This window comes from Stegodyphus dumicola, chromosome 1 (assembly GCF_044657685.1).
Source record: "Stegodyphus dumicola isolate Sdum_Otavi_A_Nest chromosome 1, ASM4465768v1".
NCBI classification, from domain to species: domain Eukaryota; kingdom Metazoa; phylum Arthropoda; class Arachnida; order Araneae; family Eresidae; genus Stegodyphus; species Stegodyphus dumicola.
Window position 1 is genome coordinate 166,128,727 of NC_140768.1, and position 23,457 is coordinate 166,152,183.

A 23,457-nucleotide genomic window follows, 5' to 3' on the forward strand; every position below is an offset into this window, starting at 1 on the left:
CCTGTCTGAAGTTGCAAATGAAATATATTGGTATGTTCTGCAATAAAAACCTTTTTTTTTTTTTTTTTTTCCCTAGACTGTTTGCACTCTTGCTCCATTTCCTTTTCCCCAACTCCAAGAGCTGAGAGATAGTTACACTTACAATATTCAACCATTTACATCATCATGGTCTTCAGATGCAGAACTGCAAATATTTTCAGGTGAAGCTGATGATGATGATGAAGATTCGAACACAGCTAAATGGTATTTCTCAAATGAACTGCAGTGGGGTCAGAAGAAAGGTAATTAATATATATGTTTATAATACAAATGGCATAATTCTTTTCATATATTTCCTCGTCATATATTATTATACGAGATGGAAAATTTGATGTATCTTAAACATCAAAACAGTACCATCTCTTAAAAAGTATTTCAGTTTTACATTTTCTGAGGTTATAAAAAGACAAACAAAGTTCGTTATTGTTAAATATTAGATGCTGCTTTTACTATAAATTATACCTTAAGGAGAGCATCCTCCCCCCCCCCCCAAAAAAAAGTCACAGCTTTGTTGTAGCATATGTCACAAAGTACCATGAAACTTCTCCTGGAAGTAATCTATGAAAATGATCAATATTTTTGAAAGTATAAATCAACATTGATACTGAATATTACTTCTTTAAGTTGGCCACTTCCACATTCACTGTATTTTTATGCACAGATTTTGATTTTTTCTGAATTTATGTACATAATGCATTTATATATGAATTATAATTTAGATATTCTTTAAAGTAATAATTTTTTGTTCAGTACGTAAATGATTTTCTTGTTATATCATGTTAAATTAAAAAAATTAATTTCATATAAAATAGTTTTTAACTTTGTATTTTTGGATTTTTTTATCAAATACATAGAATCCCTTATGGCAACCATCCTTCAGAGATGACCATCTGCAAAAATTATCATCATTTCTAGAATGTAAATAACCATTAGTGTTGAATATTATCTCTCTGATCTCCTTCACAAAAGAGCAAAATTTAATGGATTCATAGGTGATTCATCTTCATTTGAATATTAATGTTATGTTAATTTAAGCTCTTTTATCCTTACAATTTGAAGGGTAATTTAAACTGTTTGTAGTTTTTATCAGAATATAACATTACACCAATACAAAAATTACTGTAAGTAAAATAAATGCTGCTTAAAATAAGGACATACATGTAAAGTGTTTGAACCTGCTTTTTATTCCTATATACCTAGCCAGACCAGACTCCAAAGCATAGGCAACATAGGCCTAGCCTTGTCAGAAGAAATTTTTAAGATCAAAAACTTGCAAGTTATTTGGAAGAGAGAACTTCGGTAATCTTTAAATGTGGAAATCACATCTGGGAAAACATATTCCAGTCTCTCAAGCATCATAAAACAGCAGTTTGACCAGTTTTGACAAAGCATATAGCAAAGCATGGGACCAATGAATTGAAACAGAAGATTAAAATAGAACAGGGGTATTGATGTCAATATAAAGAAAAGCTGGTAGGGAAGAAGATGCTGGAGACAGGTTCTAAAGAGACTAATGGTAATTCTTCAGTATCTCGCCGAATTCAACATGACTTTAAGCAGATCCATTACGAATTATTTTAAGGTGGCAATAGAAGTTTTCTTCATCATCTCCAATTATTTAGATAATGTGACCCAGTATTCCAGGAACATATCTGTAAAATCATGACAAGATAAATAAAAACAGACTCACTGTTTGGAAAAAATATATGTATATTTAAAATAAAATTCTTATTTTAATGGAAGCAAAAGTTAAAGCTAAAATTAAATACAGAATAGTTCTAGCAAAATATTATTCGGTTATCCTTGACTGTGCACCAGATATTGAGTCATAAGGAACAATTGTTTGTGGCAAAAAGAAATGTTGAAATATGCAGAGACAATTTTAAACTTATAGAATGTGTCATGGGTTTTCTGGAAGCTATGGATTCTACCATCCAAAGACTGTTGATGTTGTTGCTGCATTTTTTGCAGCAAAATAATTCTCAGCTTGATAACTGTATAGGTCTGGGTTTAATGGTGCTAGTACAAAAAGCAAATATGCAAGCAATGAGAGAAAGATTTTTAAATTTGAATAGCAATGCACTCTGCATTCTTAGTGGGTATCACTCCTTAAATTTAGTGCTCAGTTAAATTTAGCTCTTAAATCATTTCTCGACAAGTATCTTGGTTTGGAATCCTTCAATGTATCTGTAGTCTGTTTTCTAGGTCAGTAAACAGGTGGAATTTTTTTTTTCCTGTTCTCGTGTTGAAAGTCTTAACTGCTAGACTACTTTCCTTCATAAGAGGGGCAGATAGAGTTCAATTTATAAAAGTGTTGGGTCATCTGGAAAATTCTATGGCTTTTGATGATAAATACTAAATAAAGCAGTACAAAAATGTAAGGAAATTTCATTGACTGCTTTTTGATAGTCTTCACCCCACTCCAAAAAAGGGACCTGTAGGCCATTCAGAGAATTTTGAAGAGATGAAAATTTAAGGGGGCATATTTAAAATAAAATTCTTATTTTAATGGAAGCAAAAGTTAAAGCTAAAATTAAATACAGAATAGTTCTAGCAAAATATTATTCGGTTATCCTTGACTAATGGATATGGAGGGTGACACGAAACATCCCAGCCATACTCAAGTCTTTGTCTGACATTCATTGAAATGTAAGGCTGAACACTGTCATGATGGAAGACAACATCTTGAAGGTTAGTTGCTTCTGGCCACTCTACTTTGGTTTCTGCTTTTAAAAACACTATTTGGGAATTGTGCCATTACAAAATTACACAATTTGAAGGCTGTTGCAGAAAATAAAGATGAAGTAGAAAAATTTAAAAAAATTAATGAGTGATATGTTAGTCAGTGAACAACTTTTGATGGGTCATGCATTTTAATCTGACAACTTTTCAGAAATTTCATGTTCTTTTGCTCCACCTAAATATACAGGATGACTACTCCATTATTCTAGAGTACTGAAATTACTGGAGTAGGCTCAGAACACAGCAGTATTACTTATCTGTAACCATTCATTATATGTGGGCTAATTTGAACTCTGTTATTTCAAATATATTTTTAACTACAGAATTTTTATTTCCTTTATTTGTTTAAACCTCTAAACTAAGTTATATGAGGCAGGTTTTTTGGGGGATTGCTTTTTGATGGTATTGCTGATTAAAGCTTTTAAATATTTTCTTATGTCTTCTCATTCACATTATTAAAAACTTCTTAATTTAAGGATTAAGTTTTACTATTAATTATGCAAACTATAAATAATCAGAATTTTATATCTAAAATATTTAGATTAGCTACAGTGAGTGTAAAAGTGGAGATATTTTAATTACCAAATCACTGTTTTATTCATTTCACCAAATAAACTTTGTCACCAAGGCTGCTACAGAAGATATATACCCAAACTTCTGTAAGATTATCATCCACAGTTCCAATAATTAGTGAATTTATAAGAAATGTTACTTTTTATCATTAAAATTTTCCAACAGTATGTTGTAAAGTATTTCATCAAAAGTAAAAAAAAGAAAGTATGAAACCATTTATGTATTTCAAATTAAATGTATAATCTTGAAGATCTTTCGGTCACACGGTATTTCCAGATGACAAAGAAAAACTTAGGATGAAAAAATTTTATATAGAAAATAGATTGGACACATTAAAAATGCCATCTTAGAGTGGAATTAATTTGAGTCATTCGTAGGGAAAAAACCAAGGTATGTAATTTGAAGTTGAACTTAAAAGAGAGTTGTGGAAGAGGAGAGCTGTTAAACTATCATAACGGTATTTAAACAAATGCTATTTTGATATAATCATCAAAATTACATTTTTAAAGCACTTTGACTCAAGTATTTCATTTGATACTTCGTACAACTCCTACTTGGCATAATTTGGCAAATTTCTAGAAGAAAAAGAATAGTATGTTACTGAAAGAAGGAAAAATCTTACTTTCATACATATTATTGCATATATATTTTATGTTTTAATTGGGTATTTATCCTCAAAAATCGATCAATAAAAATACATTTTAGTGGGTTATTATTTCTTTTATTCTGGCAGAAATGTCTTAGACGTCACTGTAAGAATCAATTTAAAACTATAGTTCTATTTAACTTGGAGAGCAAAATGCTGTATTCCTGCAAAAATTTACTGCAGTTACTTTCATTGCTGGCACATCCCACAAATGCTTATTTTAAAACAGAGTTATAAAAAACATTAGAACTTGGAGTAAACAAAAAGAATGCATTTTAAAATGCTGGCATTTTTTAAATCTGAAGAATTATTATGTGTAAACTTACCATAATATTTTTCACTCAAATTGGAACAGATTTGAGAAAATACTCACAATAGAGAATAAAACCTTCTTGAATAAGTACCTAGGATCAAAAAATCGAAATAAGCTGTTAAAAAAATAGTAAGTTAAAAAGAAAATTTTAATTACTCAACTGAATGTCTTGTTATTGAAAAGTTATGGGTATTCATCACTAATGTTAATTTTCTTTATAAATTGTTTCTTATTTTTAATGTCATTGAAAAAAATCACTCCAATTTAGTTCACTAGTAATTCTGTAGTTTTAATCAAGCTTATTAGGTTGATTTAGCTGTTCTACCACTTCCTTCAGATCATACGATATTCATTATTGAAAATGCGCTTTTGAATGGTGCCAGTGTTCCTGGCATGCTGAAAATATTTTATATCATTTGAAGAAGACTGGACAAAGAAATGCTTTCTTTTAAATGACTAAGGATGATTTTCCATTTTTCATAACAGCTTTTATTTTTTGAAATTTTATTATTAGCTGACTAATAAAACTTACAGTTGCTGTCTCATCAAAAAGGTGATCCATAGTTATTGTATTTGCAACAGTTTCATTAATGTTTTAACATGAAGCTCATAAATTCACTGTTATTTATCCAAATAAAGGATTCTGCTCCACTAAAACTGTTATTTTGTATTAATTTAGGAGTCAAACAACAAAAATCAGTGTTATATTTTCAAATTTTCACAAGACTAGTTTCAATGGTTTTACTGAACCATCATCCTCAGCTGCAAAAGTGCAAATGGACGAGATAATATATAGTGATAAGATAAGACAAGAAAGGCTGAACAGGAGTCAAGCTACTCCTGTTCATCTGTTGATGAAACCGGAACTAAAATATAATTTCTTTAAATGCTGAAGGCAAAGATGGATTGGAATTAGGGTCGTTAACTAGAACAGAAAGATTTTTTTGAATGTGAAATGCCTCTAGAAAATCCAGTTCACCAATGGAAGATGTTTTTTGAATAATTTTGGCAGCAGAAAAATTGAAAATGTGATTTTCGGACCAACAACGCTGGGCAACAGAACACTTTTGTGTTTCCTTTTTTCTAACATATGCCTCATGTTCCCTAACGTAAAATTTTAAGGCTGTCTTAGTTTGACCAATGTAAATTAAACCACACTGGCAAGGAATCCTGTAAATACCCCAGGAATTCATATCCAGAATGGGGTATTTGAGTATGGAATTTGGAATTTTACTGATGGGAGAATAAATGACCTGAAAGTTAAATTTCTGTAAAATACATGCAACTTTATAGCTAATTGATGGAAAGAATGGAATGACAACAGAATTTTTATAATCTCCTAAAACAAGAGTGTGCCTTTTGGTGTGTTGAGCTGAGAATTTTTTAACTGCTTGATTAATAATGTTGGGTGAAAAGCCCCTGTCAATAGCTACTGCTTTTAAATAATTTAGTTCTTCATCAAGAGATAGTTTGGAGGAGCAAACTTGAAGAGCACGGAATACATAGGAATAAAATTAAGCTAACTTTTGTTTAGTCGGATGACATAATCTGAAGTATGGTGGAAGGCAAACCGATAAAGGTTTACGGTAAACCTTAGTACTGAAGTTTTATGTGCTATGTGTGACCAGAATGTCGAGAAATGGTGTGTTCAGAGTAGGAAATACATCTGTCATCATTTTGAGGGGAAAAGTTTAGATAACATTAAAAGTACTTGCATCTAGATACAAAATATTTAGATTAGCTGCAGTGACTGTGAAAGTGGGAATATTTGAATTACCAAATAACCGTTTTATCCATTTCACCAAATAAACTTTATCACCAAGTCTGCTACAGAAGACAAACACCAGAACTTCTCTAAGATTATCATCCACAGTTCCAGAGTCTGCCTTTGAGGAATGATGTCCAAAACCAATTTTAATTTATTTTTTGAGTTAATATAAATCACTATCAAAGCTGTTTGTTATAAGAGATTTTATTTTAGTACACGTATACTGAAAAATATGATATAGGTGAGGTTAGTTTATTTGTAATGACTTCTTATCCAGAAAAAGAATGCCATGATGATTGGTCATTTTAATGAAAATGCATTCAATATAACCTGATTATTTGAAGACTGGTCATTACTATGGAACTATAACTGTAATGAGCAGTGTTGATTAAAATAAAAAAAATTTTAGATTATATCTGATAATACTAAGAAATATCACTGAATATTATATTTATATGCCAAGTTCTGTTTTAACAGTTTTAGGGGAAGTATCTAAGCTTATTTAAAATCAAGAAAACATTCCTGAATGCATAGTGCAATATTTATTTTATTGATTATTTCAGAACTGATGAGTGCATCTGCTTGTGCTTCCTCTTTCACTAATATTGGCCCTGGAGCATATGGCTCTTCTGAAAATAATTTTCCTTTGTCATTTACCAATTTTAATACAGAAAGAATGACACTGGATATTTCTTCATTGAAAAAGCAGTATATTAAACTCAGAGAACGTCAGAGGCAAGCACACATAATTCTTTCAGGTAATGCAGCTTAGTTATGTAATGTAATATGATTAATATCATCTCACCTGTAATAAAATTGTTTTATGATGAAGGCACATTTCAGTCAATATAGTTATTAATGTTAATATCTGTCAGAAAATAAATTTGTATGTATATCTGTTACTTTTCTTCTTTTTATAAAATTAAGCAGATTTTACTTTGTTGCAGTTGCTTCATCTTCTTTATTTTATTTTATGTATTTATTTTGGTTTTATTTATTATTGTTATTTATTCATTTTTTTTGAATAATTACTTTCAATTTCTGTTGACTTAAATTTTAAAGTTAATTTATTTTGATTATTAATTTGCTATTAAAATTACTTCAGTTAGAGATTATATCTTTATTGTATTTTCTACACTAATTATTAAGGTTTTGAATTTTTTTATTAATGCAGGCACTTAAGCAATTTGGTCTGAACCTTTCTCAGTATGTGTTTAATGCTGTAATGTCATTGGCATATGCTAAGCAAATTAAATACAAAAAACATAGTGATAATGTAGCAAAAAGTAAGCAAAGTCTTGTAGCTGATGTGCAGCATGTGACTTAATTCAGTGGCTTGATGGAGAGTTTATGCATATAAGCATTAAAAGATATATTAAATGCATCATAGTGGTAAAGCTCATTTCCAAAGTAGAATGAATAGTATGTTTGCATTTGAAAACAAAATTACTAGGTCATAGTGTGATAAACTTGAAATTTCAGCTTCCTTGAAGAACTTGGAGTTTTGAAAAACTCAGTGGGAAGCAGAAAGAAAACTCAAGCTTGTTAATTTAAGATTGCCTTCGATTTGAGCGAAAAACTCAGTGGGAAGCAGAAAGAAAACTCAAGCTTGTTAATTTAAGATTGCCTTCGATTTGAGCACTTCTTTCAAACCTTTGAGAGTTAATTATGAAATTATTTTGGAAAAAATTGGGTTTTTGTGTAAGTTTTATGTACCATTGCATAAACTGATATTGTGTAAAAATAAAATTTGCCCTGTTAGAGTCAAATTATAATGTCTTTTCAGGTGTTACTGAGTTAGGGCTTGTGCTTCATTTTAAACTTAGAAATCAACATTAGTTTTATGGGATATTATTTAAAACTGATGGTTATGCTTGTTCTACAAGACTCTCTCAGGATGACTACTCTTCTTTATATTTAAAAATCTTTCAACATTAGTATGATCTGGCAGTTAAGGGCATAAATATAGGAGTTTGACTTCATTGTTATGTTACCTAACCACAATGGAATGGTAAGGGTAATTTGTATTCATTCCATTATTCACATAAAAACAACACTGGGAAAGTTTTATGCATCATAGGAAAATGTGATTTGGCAACATGTTTAGGTATATTTTGACAGTAACATGTCATTTCAGAATTATAGCATCCAAGAAATGCCATGAAAAAGCAGCCCAGATCAGCAGAAACTCATCAGACTGGTATGTGTAATGAGTTTATATATTATGATAGGACCGTGTGTATCAGTTGAATGGAAGCGCTTGTAAGTTGATTACTATGACATCAAATCGTCCTTCTTAAATTTTCTTTTGTTTTTATTGCATCAGCCAATTTTTCATTTTTGACATAAAGTAACTGTTATTAGTTTCTTTTTATTTGTATAATCTTTTGTCCTTAGTTTTATATGTTTTAAGGTAACATAACAACTTTTTCATATTTAGCCATACATTTCTGATATTCTTTCTACTGTCATGATAAAAATTTGTGCATTTTTATTGAGTTAAACTTTTAATGCATTGCTCACAAAAGTTGCACCTTTTCACAAATATCTAAAACCAGACATTGTAGCAATAAAATTACAAGAGTATCTGTATCTTCACTGGATATACATACAATTGACAAGTTCTAGCCTATGTTATCATTAATATATGTAATTACTTGGTAATGGCATCACATCAATTTACTTACCTTTTTCTTTTTTCCCTCAGTGTCTCTGATTTTTTTGTCTACTATTTATTATATTTAAATATGCTTGGTTATTCATATAAAATGCTTATTTTTTATAAGTGTTTAACTATCTTTAATAGATAAAAACCTAATATATTGAAAGTGAATCTTTTCCAAAAGATTGTTTCATTATTTTGTTAATTCCTTAATTCCATTCAGGTGCCTTTCACAATCATTTTCAAAACCGCAGACGTAATTCTCTAGCTGTAAATCATTTGCTAATGGGAAAACAGCCCCTTACAAGGAAGAAGTCATTTCAGCAACAATTCATATTCCCTGAGAAGAACTGCCACCAAAAATTACAGAATGAAGGAAATGCCAAACAGCCTAAGAGTACAAGCGGTGATGATGACGATAGTGATGAACATAGTAGAAGCTCTCTAAGCCCAGAGCTGGTACTCATGGATCCAATACCTGAAAAACTTCAATCCTTATCTAATAATACAAGTAGCTGTAGCACTACAGATAAATGCTGTGATAATAAAGTTGTAATGTGCAAAACAAAAAATATTAGCTCATTATCTAAAAAATGTATAAATCTACAAGAAATGGTTGAAATTAATTGTAGTTGTAGTTCCTCTTTCACATGCCCTTCTCATATTGGTACATCAATAGAGAAAGCATCGTCTATAAACCCATTTCCAACGAAAAGGAGAGTTGGGTCAATGAAGACTAGAATAAATTCGAAGCAGTGCAATAATAATCGGCAGTGATGTTCATTTGAATTCAATCCTTGTAGATATGTATTAAATTTCTCAAAAGATGTATATGAGGAATTTAGTTGCAGCTATGCAATATGTAGCAAATATGCAATAGATGTAATTTATTGGAGTGGTCCCAATAATGTAATATAAACTATATGAAATAATGAAGTACCTCTTTTTGAATTGTGCATAAGTAGTCAGAAATAACTTTCAACCAAAATGATTAACAGAATTCCCTGATTTACAAAATATTATTAATCTATTCTTCTAAAACAAGATTTTTTTCTCCCTCTTATATTGCTTACGAGATTAATGTACAAACAAGAGTAATATATTCTATGCCATTGCCTTAAAATTGTTAGCAGGAGCAAAATTTGTAAACAGAAGTATTTATATTTAAGAAAATTAAAGTAATTTTTGTATACTTGTAATGAAATCCCTATTGACTGCCAAAAACCCACATTCAGTATGAAAATGGAATCATTCAAAAACGTTAATGCATGTACGTGGATGTGTACATCTGTCTCATTCCTTTTTCTTTTTTCAGTTTATCACTATATAGATGTTGCTGAAGAAGAATATAATAATAATATGAGGGTATATAAAAGTCATGTGAATATAATCTTGGAGATCATAGCCATAATATAATTGAAATCTCAATGTAAAGTGGTACTATATGGAATAGCTTTTAAATGTTTTAACATAACAGAATTTCCTGGGCACATTTATTGATGAAGCAGAATAAAAATTTGTATTCTGAGCTGCAGTGACATGGTCATATTTTTCCCCTTTTGCTGGGAAAGGAACAGGAAGTACATTCCAGAATTAATTGGAATATTTATAAGTAACCTTTATGGTTTGCATATGAAAAAACATAAGAAAGGTATATGTTTTAATATTACATTTTTTGTTTTATGTTTGTGTAGAAATAAGACGTATATTAAATGAAAATTATTTTATGATGTAATGAAATTTAGCAAGTCTGACAAATGATGTTATATCATATTCATCAGAAAGTAATGCAGGATCCAGATAGACATCTTCAAATACAGAAAAACTACTGTCATATAAATATAATTATTAATTTTATGTGCATCATTTCCCATGTCTGTCTGTCTTTCAGGCAACTTTTCAGTCCTCATTTTAAGGAACTTTTCTGATATTGCAATCAAATACTCACATTTCAGAACTTTTTTAACCCATCATTGATATTCACTGATAGCATCTGCTTATATTAAAAAGTCATCAGACTGACTATTGCATCATTTATGTTGGCAAAATGCATAAAGCATGATATGGAGAATGTGTAACTTATCGTATAATGCAATTTATTTGTCAATAAATTCAATTATATATTAATTCAGTGGAGTTGGGGAAGAAAGGATTGAGTATCAGATGATTATAATCTAAAAAAATTTGATTGCAAAATCATAGTATTTTTCTTTGCTGTCAAATTTTGGCAAACCAGAATCTTGCATTACTTCAGAACCAACTCAATAATTGTAAACTAAAATTTTCCTGTTAGAACTTAATATGATATCCTGTGCGTTTATTAAATCTTGATACAATAAATATTATTCTCTTACCTTTATTCTTTCAGAATTTCTTTAAATAGTAAACTGTTTTCGAAACTAATATTGCAAAAACTTTCAAGTAATTTAAATTAATAATTCTGAGTAAATAATGTATATTTCCAGATGCTTAATTTATGGAAATCAATGTTAGGAATAAAGAATTAAGAGTTTATGATTCATTAAAGACTAACTGAGAATATGATTTGAAAAAGCATGATATGGAGAATGTGTAAGTTATCATATAATGCAAAGCATGATATGGAGAATGTGTAACTTATCATATAATGCAATTTATTTGTCAATAAATTCAATTAGATATTAATTTAGTGCAGTTGGGGAAGAAAGGATTGAGTATCAGATGATTATAATCTGTAAAAAAATTTTGATTGCAAAATCATAGTATATTTCTTTGCTGTCCAATTTTGGCAAACCAGAATCTTGCATTACTTCAGAACCAACTCAATAATTGTAAACTAAAATTTTCCTGTTAGAACTTAATATGATATCCTGTGCGTTTATTAAATCTTGATACAATAAATATTATTCTCTTTCCTGTTATTCTTTCAGAATTTCTTTAAATGGTAAACTGTTTTTGAAACTAATATTGCAAAAACTTTCAAATAATTTAAATTAATAATTCTGAGTAAATAATGTATATTTCCAGATGTTTAATTTATGGAAATCAATGTTAGGAATAAAGAATTAAGAGTTTATGATTCATTAAAGACTAAATGAGAATAAGATTTGAAAATATATTGTCATATTCCTCTTTACTGCATATTCTTTTTTTAATAGTTCTTTTTATTAGATTGCTTTTACCTGCATTTATTTTACTATCATTAGCAGTTTTATTTATTTATTATTATTGAGCATTACATTTAAAGAATGTATTAAGTCATTGAATCATTTAAAATAATTCTTTTACCATTCATATTGATTAAATCATGTTTTTGCTTCAAACTATATAATTTCCGTAATATTTTCTTATGGTTTAAATATTGCTCAAATATAATTATATGTTTAAAAATATCTTATATGGACACTACATGACTTCCTTATATAGCCTATTAAATTATATACTTTTTTTGGCTGCACTTCATTCAAACTTACCTCAAATTATTCTAACTTGAATGGCCAATCCCTCAAAGCTAGTTGAAAATGGCATAAAACATTATAAATATGTCTGTCAATTTTTGATCTACAGGAGTCAATCTTCTTATAATTTTACTTTTTTATAATGAGTATAAAACTTTCGTACAAGACCCAGGAGACTGGCACTAAACGTTAGAGTTCATTATTTGTCAAAAATTATTTTTTTTTAAATGTTACATTTCCAAAACATGAACATTTTTGGCTTTTTAATCACTTCTGTAATTGTAAAGAAGTATATGACTATGACCAATGATTGTGGAAATAAAAGGTGGGTAAGGGGTAACAATGATTGTAAGGGGGTGGGTAAAGATATATATATATATATATGTTTGGCACTGATGATTTCAGTAAAAATGGGAGGTGCACAACTAGATGCTAATGCAGTCCCATGTACAAAATTTTAAAATTCTATGGCTATTTTTTAATTATGCGAGACACATATGTACAAATACATACATACAAAAAGATCTCTTTTGAATCCAATTTAGATAAAAGAATCTTTAATTTTGTGCATACGTACAGATATCTTGTTAAAAAAAAATCATCCAAATGGGTTTGAGAATGGTCAAAATGGATATTTCCTTAGTAATATAATACCCAAAATTTTTCATGATTACACTACTTCTTTTATCTTGTACAAGGAAGGGGAGGAGTTTTAATTTTTTCATCATGTTAAGAATCTTCTATTTAGCGTTTTTTCTGTACAACCTTGTACAAATGTGTCAAATGATTGCCATATGTATGTATATATATCCTCCTATTAATTGGCATTACAAAGTATGTTAAATAATATGTTATTTCAACAAAAATCAATACTGGGTGTATTAAATAAACAGCGAAATTAAAAAAGAGCATGCATTGATATAATAAAACATGAGCAGTTACACTAGTTAATATTCATTTTGAGCTCTGATGCAGATCAGATATAAAATGTATTATTTTTTGGCTGTAAGTTAAATGAAAAATATTGATTAGTAGCTTTGTATGCTTACACCTCCCTCTTTAATGTAAAAATAAAACACACACTTGAGGAAGAAGAAATACAATCCAAAAAGAATATATATAGCTTTTTTGTAAACTTGTGTTTCTTTGTGAGCTCTTCAGTTACGTTTATTCCTTCTAATGTAATAAAATTCATAATATTTTTTTTTTTTTTAATTCTAGCATGACTAACAAATTGAATGAATTTCTGTCATCTTTTATGCTTTCTTTGGACTCATTTATAATAATTTTCTTTCACGTAAACATTTTTTTAATAAACAGTAATTTATTAAATGCAACTTCTGTAAATGCTTTTATTATATTTAATTACAGATAAAAATCCCCAAACCTTTTGTTGTTGAATTTTTTCCAACCATTTTTCTCATTTCTCTTTAAAGAATATTTATCTAGTTACTTGATTCACATAAGAAAAATTGATACTGTTGTATTCCTTTTAGCACTTTTTAAAAATTCAGATCTTTTTTATATAGCATTAATCTATTGTAAAAAGGTGTTTTTAAGTTCATTTGAAATAGAGCAATTTGGTGTGTGGTGCAATGACTTTTTAACAACAAAGTTAGTTCCACACTTAACAATAAAACTTTCTTAGCTTTTAAGAACCAGTTTTCATTTTCTAATATTCTAGGTAAATATTAAAATAAGCAAGTAAAATGTATTCTTCCAATCTTCTAACATTCCTAGCTTACAGCATAATAACTATTTCTTGTGTACTTAGATACATGAGCATGCGTGTTTTAGTTTTCCCAAAATGAAATGGCAGATTGTTGTACTGATCTGCATTATCCACTTTAATATTTTTAACATAAGTGAATTGTCCTAAAATTTCTATAGACCTTATGAATAAATGTTTTAAGTCATGTTGATTTTTATAAGTATGTTATGCATTACTTTTTATACTGTTTGACTCTTTTATACTTATTATACTAACTATTATGTTATTGTTAAAGTCTTAGAACCTTTAATGAAACTCTCAATGATAATAAATTTCGTTCAACAAATTTTATATATTTATTATATATGTCACAAATGAAAATTGTAAATTGTGAATGTGTGAATTTATTGTAGATGCATTTTTTAAAGTAATGCTAAAAAATAATGCTAAGTATTCTATGATGTTATATTAATTGTTTAAAATACTTTTTAAGTGTGTTTGGGGCTTTTTCTCCTCTCTGCTTCTCAGTAGGAAGTATTGCTAATCCAGAAAATATTGCTTATTTTTTTAAGAATTTTATATATATATATATATATATATATATATATATATATTTTTTTTTTTTTTTTGACATGATAAATAATTTTTGGTTTGTATAATAAACACATTTATGTAACTGTGAATTAATCTATGTTATTTTATATACAAAAAGTATTATTAGAACTTCTTTTCCATGTGTTATTTTGTATTGTGATTTGCCATATTTTACTGTATCTGATACAATTACAGTATATTTTAACAATTTTATGTACTTTCATTTGTCATTAATTGTAAAGATCCAATAATTATTACCATTTTTCATATAGATAACATTATTTAATGATATATAACAGAAGAATTTCTACCATTCATGTCATTCTAAAACTATTTTGTAAATTTCTACAAATTTGATGCTTTTATACTTATTGAATGCAAAATGCAGTTTCATGTAACAGCTGTATTGTAAATTCTGTATACTTCACTGTTTTAAATACTGTTGGTCCAAATTGGTAGCATCTTTTAATAAAACTTGTAAGTTTTGTATGCATTCAAACTGTAAAAACATGAAAAAAAAATTAATATTTTTAAAGAATTTCTTTTCTCATATGCATAAAATAATGTATCGATAATGTCTTTTTCAGTAGTGTGCTATCTGAAATTATATTTTTTATTGCATGAAACAGTGATTTAGTTTTAAATGCAATTGGATTGTGAATAATTACAGATTTTTAAACTTTAGTTTTTGATCTGTAGAACTCCAAAAATCTGGTCTGACTGAATCGGCGGCCTACCTGAATAAGGTATAAAACTGAAAAATCTGCACAGTAGGGTGGTCCTTCCTTTTCTCTAAGCCAAATATGTATTTATTGTAATGCAAATGAGAGTTTTTTTTTTTTTGTTGTTGTTGTTGTATTTTATTTCAGTAGGTTTGAAAATATTATTTTTTTTAATATAGATATTTCACACAAGAAAAAGTAACAATCTTCTAGAATTAAAAATCACACACAAGTAATGAAACCATGCTAAAAATGCTTTAGGGGACTGTAGTCGTGCTACGTATTTCAAAACAAAAATTTATTGCATGGAGAAGGCATTGCCATTATATTTTTAGTATCTGTTTTTCGAATTAAAAGAATAGACTGTGTGCAACACCTGTATTTTTTTAACCTGTTGTTATACAATTTTCTAAATTACTTAACAGCTTAAAATTTCATTAAAAAGCATACACTGTTGTATGCTTTTTAATGCAATTTTAAGCTGTAAGTTTTAAGCTTAGATATACTTATTCTGAAATGATGAATAAGTGACCTGGATAATTGGAGTTCAGAAAATCTGACGTCCAGCTAATTGAAGTTCTACTAAATCATTATCAGTACTTCCTTTATTTTTCAGTCCTTTGTAGTTTAGTTAATTTTTTGGGGAGGAAGGGGTTTAAATCATCTTAAATAATTATTACATATGATATGACACACGTCTTTAATAAATGTACTCACTATTTTTTATTTTGATGTATATTTATGCATCTATTTGTTTACAAGGAAAGTTTTTTAAACTAGTCAGGAATTTTAAAACTTTTACTTCCATAAATATTTTCAATGCATTTATATGTGATTTATTTATTTTAAAATTCTAAAAAAGACTGTTTATTGGAGCTTTGGTACTAGTCAGATAGTCGGTGCTCCCTAGTACTTACACATGGAACAGTAATATTTTAAAGAGTTTAATTAGCATGTAAATAAAAGTCATTTCTCAGTTTATAGATCCAAAAATGTTCTAAGTTTAAATATTTTTGTCATTTCAATTACTTATTAGTTTTATTTTAATGCTATGTTTTTAATGATTTGTTGAGAGTGATATTGTTTACAGAAATAAAAACCATTGCTAACTGAAAATGCATAGTAAATGTAATAGTTGTTATGTTTTCTTTGGTTAAGAACATTTTAATATGTCGTGCAGATTCTTTAAACTTTTACTCTAAAACTTTACATTAGAAATGAATCTGATTAATGTGTATTAAAATCCACTGTTTTTGGTAGGTAGGTAGTTAAGCATTAATGAAGAGAAAAATGCTGTATTAAGCATTCACCTTGTGTGCTAGTCAACATTATTGTACAACTGTTTAGTGTATTCACTAATTTGTTAAATAATATTTTTGAATTTTTTTCTCTAACTTTGAGTATTTTAAATTCAAATATGCAGTTGCTCCGATTTTATGCTAGAAAAAGCATTTAATATATATATTCATAGCTTTATTTTTGCAGAAATATTTCCAATGTATAATATTTTAAAAGTAAACTGTAGAATTTCTGTATAAAATAAAATGAAATGTTAAAATTCAAACTGACTGAAGTTATCAATGTATGAGCTTTACTCAGTATTGCCTTTTTTGGGTGATGTGGAGTCTTGCTAACATACAATCAAAGTGGATACAGGTAAGTCATATTTTGCATATTTTTTATAATTTATATGGATCGCATTATTCTTTCATCAGTTTAATATAATGATGAATCCCAAATCTATAAATTTATCCTTGCTCAATTTTATTGACAGAATCATCCAAATCACAATGCATTTATGCATGAAACATCATCTTAAATATATAATACAAGTATAAATATAATAATAGCGTACAGTAAACTGAAAGGTAAAACTTTCACAGTTCTACACAGTTTTGCTTTTTTGTGTTGGTGGTCACCTTAGGTATTCAAACCAAAGGTATTCTTCATCCAAAGGTATTATTACCACCAAAGGTATTCTTCATCTGAGGCCTACTGCTGGCCAAGGCCATCTCAACAAGTGGTATGCCATCTGGACCTATTCATGGCAATACTCCTCCAGTCTCCCCTGTGTATCGTATTAATGTCATTCTCAACAGCATCAAGCCACCTAATTGGTGGCCTTCCTCGCTTTCTAGCTAGAAAGTATTGTTAAATGCTAATAGTTATTTATATTCTCAGAAATACTGAAAATTGTCAGACTTTCTGAGGTGATTACTGTAAGAGGCTTCGGTACTTTCCCATTTTCACAGCCTCCATCATAATGGGGCCAAGTTCATCTAAAGTAAAGAAAAGTGCATTTTAATTGGGAAAATGATGTAGTTGCTTCCAGAGTCATTCGTAAATTTTATTTTATTTATTTATTATTATTATTTTAAAGAAAATGCATTAAAACTTAATGTGGCCTACTCACAGCTCTTATCTTCCTCAGTCGTATTTTTGGAAACTGAATCTTTTCTCAGACCAGTTGACATCACTTCCTGTGCCTAGTGTAAATAAGTCATAGCGCTGTAACAAACACCTGTTGTTGGAACGTTTACTTTTCTTTTGCTTGCAACTTTTCACAATTGTACGTCCAAATGCTTTTTATATGTACTTTTATTTTGTGACAATTTTTGCATGTTCAAATGTGTGGTGTAATGTCTCTTTCTTTCTTCCTCCTTCGTTGGTAAATAAGAGATAGTCAGCATATATTTAAAAAACAAAGTATATTGGAGCAGAGTCTATTCACAGCTCTTTTCTTCTTCAGTCGTTAGTAAGTCAAAAATTGTAAATATACTTTTTTGGGGGGAGACAGGAGTACACATGTGGCAGAGCCGCCTGCCAGATTTGGCCATTTTATTTTTTTTCCCCTGTCATGATAACCATGCCGTTTTGGGGAGTTCATTTTTGTATGTCAATACTTAGGTTTAAGGGTTTCTGCATATTTTACACTGGTTTAGGGGTTCTTGCATATTTTACACTGGTTTTGGGGTTCTTGCATATTTTATTGGTCATTTTTCTTATTTCTGCTGTACTTTTTCTCAAAAATGAATTTTTATATTTTTACTAACTTTTTTAATGTTGTTTTCCTTTTTCCAAAGGGCAAGTTGACTTGCTTTAAAATTCTCTTAATTATTTAATGTGGTGGATTGTTTCATTTCTCACTTTAAAGCCAAACAGTGCTTAAAAGATTAACAAGTTGTAAATGTCTGTCCAACTTTCAAATGTAAGAATCATTCAGTGGCTCATGGAGGGGGACATTTGTGTTTTTGAAATTTATTTGCATAGATCTTGTACTAAATACTGAAGCATACAGCCTAATTTTTTTTAATATATAACTTTTTCTCTATTTTGTTGAAAAAAAAAATATCATCAAAATATTCCTTATAATAAAATAATTTATTCAGGAAAAGTTAATAAATAGCTCACATAATAATTCGGACAATCGCAAGTTTTGTGGAGATCGCTTGCCAGATCATATGTTTTGTCACAATTTTTTTTGTTTCAAATGAAAATATATCACTAGAATTTTTTTTTTACATCTGAAAATTATTATTTGTTTAGCAAAATATATATAACGTTTCCATATTTGAAGTGAGCATGTCAAGATGCTACAAATTACTGAATAGTTCTGTTAGAAATGTAATTATTCATCATTTTAAAAATAATCAAAATGTTCGAAATATCCAAAAAAAAAAAATCCTTCATGTAAAGTTTTCAACTGTTTTTGCTGTTATGAAACTATGGTAATTGGAACTGCTGAAGATGCATTAAAAGTCTGAATCACACTCCAAGTTAACATTAAGGAATCGGAATTTTATCCTACAAAAATATCAAATAATAACCAAAAATAAAAGCTGTGAATATTGCAGCAGATTTAGAAGAACGGTTTGCTAGAGAAATTAACATTGGAACTGTTAAAAGAGACATGCCTGGATACTGTAGGGGATCAATAAGAATAATTCTTCATCAGCAATATATACAATATATATATATATATATACATACAAAGGAAATAAACGTAGCGTTTGCAAAATCCATGATAAGCAAAAATTTATCATGCTGAATGTTATATTTGCTTTTGAGTCAATATTTTAATATATTTGGGTCCAGTGGATGAATTACTGTGTGTTGCAAAAGCCGAATGAAGAATTGAATCCAAGAAACCTGTCGCCTTGTTAAGCGTGAGCACAGAGGCATAGTGGTTTGGAAATATTTCGCTGAAAATAATCTAGTTTGTATACAAAATAATATGGATCAGTGTATAAATATTCTTTATGAAAACCTGAAAGCATCTGGAAAAAAATTAGAATGCAAAATACATTCAAGTTCTATAAGGATATCAGTCCCCAACACGCAACCGTGAATGTTCCCTTGTGGTTACTATACAACTGCCTTGAAGTTATCAAAACTCATCCATATTCTCTGGATTTAAATCTTAATGAACATGTTACCTGTATGGAATGAGTTAGAGAAAAGAGTAAGTAAACATGACATTTCAAAGAAATGTCATGTTTACTTATTCTTGATGACTCCCATTTTGAAGGAGAGCACCCTGAAGAGACGGGTCCGAGGGTCTTCTACCCCTCTCTCCGTACCTCAACCTCTCGACAGTGCTTAAATTGCTCAGGAGCCCGGCTCCGATACTTCTCAATTTTTAAGATAAATTACAATTTTAGCCGGAGCGCACCGGAGCCCTAAATAAGATGAGCTCCGGTACTTCGTTTTATAAAACTGAACCACAATTTAAAGGGGGGGGGGGAAATTTAGAATTCCTAAGGTTTTAGTTTAACAATAAGCAGACTTTGCAATACTCTATTTCCCTAGAAATACGAACTCATGAGGACATGAGACGTTCAAGTAAAGTCCCTCATTCACATGCAGAAACCTTTCCCTGAAAAGCAATAAATTTTGGGGAGTTTGTTTAGGAACGCGTAAATTTCTCGCCATGCCATCGTATCTAATGTATTGTTATCGATGCTTACAGTTAGTTATCCTCGCAGGAAAGAAAATTTGTGTTCTTAAATGAGCGTTAAGTGACAGCGATTACAATAAGAGTGAAATACTGAGATAAACTGCTCAAGCACGTCCTATACATCGTCTTCCCCATGGAGGTAGGAAGTAAGAAGGAGTCGCCCTAAACAAGTTTCTCCGTACCCTGGTCTGAAGCACCGGCGATCCCTACATGGTGACCAAAACATTGGGTCATTTACCATTGAGTTCTATGGGATTTGACGCGTTCGGGTGTAAATATTTTGTAATTACATCGCAAATATACATATAAATGTATATATTTTCTTTTTCTACAACACTTCAGAGTCCTAAGTATGTGAAAACAACATATTTTTAAACAACATTTCATTCTGAACGGAATTAAATGCTATACTTTTCACAGGACAGTTTTCTCAGAATGGTTTAATTTGAATGAAATATTTTCACAAGTTTTCGTTAATTACATTAGAAAACAAAATTAAGGTAATTCGATTTTATTCGGTTAAGGTACAAAAATTAAGATCAAAGTTTATTGTATTATTAATATTAAAATTATGCATTATTTCTTTTCTATTTATAGAGCTTCTTCCTAAAATACTTTCTTAAATATGGCATGATTTTTTGGCTTCTTTTAAATCGAAAAATGTAAGCCAATTTATAATTAATGCTCTATTCGGTTCATTTTAAATTAGAGAATTATTAGGAATTAGCGAAATACTTTAAATAAGTATTTCGCTAATTCCTAATAATTAAATAGGTATTAAATAGTATTTGACTTTCTCTGAACATTTCTGAAAAAGAATAACATAAGTTTTTTTTTTTTTTTTTTTTTTTTTAAGTATTATTTAAAACTTGTAACTGAGTTATTATAAAATGTAAAGGGAATAATTCTTTAATTATGCTTATCAGATTTTTTTTTTACCCTTCATTTCAACAATACACATTCCAAAACTCTTTATTACGTTCTTAAGTGCGCATCTCATAGCATTTGCTTTACAATACCTTTTAACAGATTGCTTTCCAATACGAACAATTCTTGCTTAAATAGTTTTATAACGTATTTGTCAACAGGATTTCAATTTATGTTTACAATTCAATATTAAGGTTATTATATATTTAGATAACATTTATAATCATTATAAATTAGATGCATTTAATCATTAGATTTCTTCACAGTACTTTCACAGTTGTTTATAAGTGAATAAATTCTTCATTTCAAATACATTTATAAATAATTTAATGAATATTTAAGTATTTTGTCAAAAGCAGATACATGCTTTTTGCAAGCACATGCATAAATACCCGTACATATTTCCTATTTATCATTTCCGGCATGTGCAAATCTTTAATTTCTGTGCATTCACTATATTTTTCGTGTAAAGTAATTTACACTAATTTAGCATACACCCGAAAGCTTTACATAAAAAATATATATGAATATAATTTGAATGAAAATTATAAGTATTATTTTTAATACCCACTCAAAGGTCAGTTTTTCTTCAAAATTCCTCCACGATGGCATCTCTCTCTTTAGGCAGATAGCCCTTGCATGCGTTACTCTATTTAATAAAAACGTAATCTGACCTATGTGCCTAATTACAAATATTTTAACATACATAATTTTATATTTACATTTAGCCATCAAGTTTCAAACTTTTCAAATCTTCTAGAAAATAAATTTTGGCAGATCTCTTTTAGCAATTTTCTTAAAATCTATATTTTTGTAGTGCAACAGCTTAGAATTTTATAAAACAAATTCATAATCAAAATCGCTGTTGTTAGTTATCGAAAAATAACCAAGATGTGATTTTTGCGTAAATGTCAGTAAACTATACAAATTGCTATTATCCATCACACTATGAATGTTTCTTTCATGCGAGAGTGTCCCTTTTTCGATTTCTATGGAACTTTCGTGTGTCGAAATACTATCGGAATCTTGTCAAGCGAGCTTCTGAATGTAAACAAAGAACACCCCGTCTGGTGACCCAAGCTTCAAAGCAGTGCTTCACTTCTAGCGCGGAATGGCCCCTCCTCCCTTTCCTACCTCCATGGTCCTCCCATAGTATCCGCTAATGGGGTGGAAGCGTAACCAGAAACTTAGGAGTCAGATTCAGGACTCATTTTACCCCTGATATACATCTGCTTGATGGCTATAATTATATCAGCAGAGAGCCGCGGTCAAAGAGAACGTTCTCTCTCACCAAGATTCGCCTCATTTTTTTGTTTCCATCCACTCATACCCTCACTTTGTTTCGCCCTGGAATTTTCATCAGCTATACTTTAAGTATATTTAATTTTATATTTAATTTTTGTTATTAAAAACGAACTCCCCCCCCCTTACGATCAGAGCTTAAATTGTGGCGCAGCCCACCGGATTTAAGCTCCGGTGCTTCTTATTTTTTGTAATAAATCATAAGTCTAGCCGGAACGCACCGGAACCCTGAATAAGAAGACTGCGGCACTTGCTTTATGTAATTGAATAACAATTTCAGTAGAAATTTTATTTTAACTGTAAAATTATATTAAAAATCGCGTATTAAATTTCAATTTATCTCTTTACATTTTATTTAATTTTAATTCTTTAATTACTTCAATCTTTAATTATTTCAATAAATAATAATTATCAATTAAATTATAATTAATTATATAATAATTATTGATTAAATAACAATTTATAAACATTAATTAAATATGTTGTATCATAAATTATAATACGACGTTTAGCTTAAGAGAACTTCTCCTGACGCATGCGCCGTTCGCGTTTATCCGCGCGGTGATGATGACGTAACTGTTTATTACGTATGTATGTATATGTATACCATTCTTACTTCTTCGCCCTTTTTTCTCTGCTGTATGCAACTATGTTTAAGTTAATCTCTGTCATTAAAAATGTTCATTGATATTACAATCTATTTAGGCTCATTTATTTCTTCAATGGTTATGGGCCCAGGAACGTTTCAACTGTGCTTAATTAGCAAAATACCTATTTTAAAATGAACATTTTGAAGTTTTCGAGCATTGAACTCTTAAGCCTAATTCAGTGCAAGAACTGTTACGTCTAATCAACGGTAAGAACTGATCAGCGTTCAGTTAAGCCTATTTTTATATTGTTCAATCTTGGTTTTTGGCTGTGAGAGACTGTATTACATTATGTCGCATTTGACTACTATAGAAAAGCTCGGAAAAGATAATTTTGACAGTTGGAAATTACAAATAGAAGCAGTATTGATTAAAAACGACCATTGGGATTATGTAACAGGTAAAGCGCTAAAACCT

The 23,457-nt window shown here is 29.3% G+C and overlaps 1 protein-coding gene across 1 annotated transcript in view; it reads left to right on the plus strand.

Moving 5' to 3' along the window:
• The window catches only part of LOC118183609 (TBC1 domain family member 30-like), a 111,328-nt gene extending 94,553 nt beyond the window's left edge, over positions 1–16,775 (plus strand). The window contains exons 8-10 of the mRNA XM_085822980.1: positions 77–281; positions 6,645–6,839; positions 8,967–16,775. Coding sequence (XP_085679106.1) covers positions 77–281; positions 6,645–6,839; positions 8,967–9,520 — 954 coding nt within the window. The 3' untranslated portion in view covers positions 9,521–16,775. The remainder of the gene's footprint in view (positions 1–76; positions 282–6,644; positions 6,840–8,966) is intronic.
• The last annotated feature ends 6,682 nt before the right edge of the window (positions 16,776–23,457 follow it).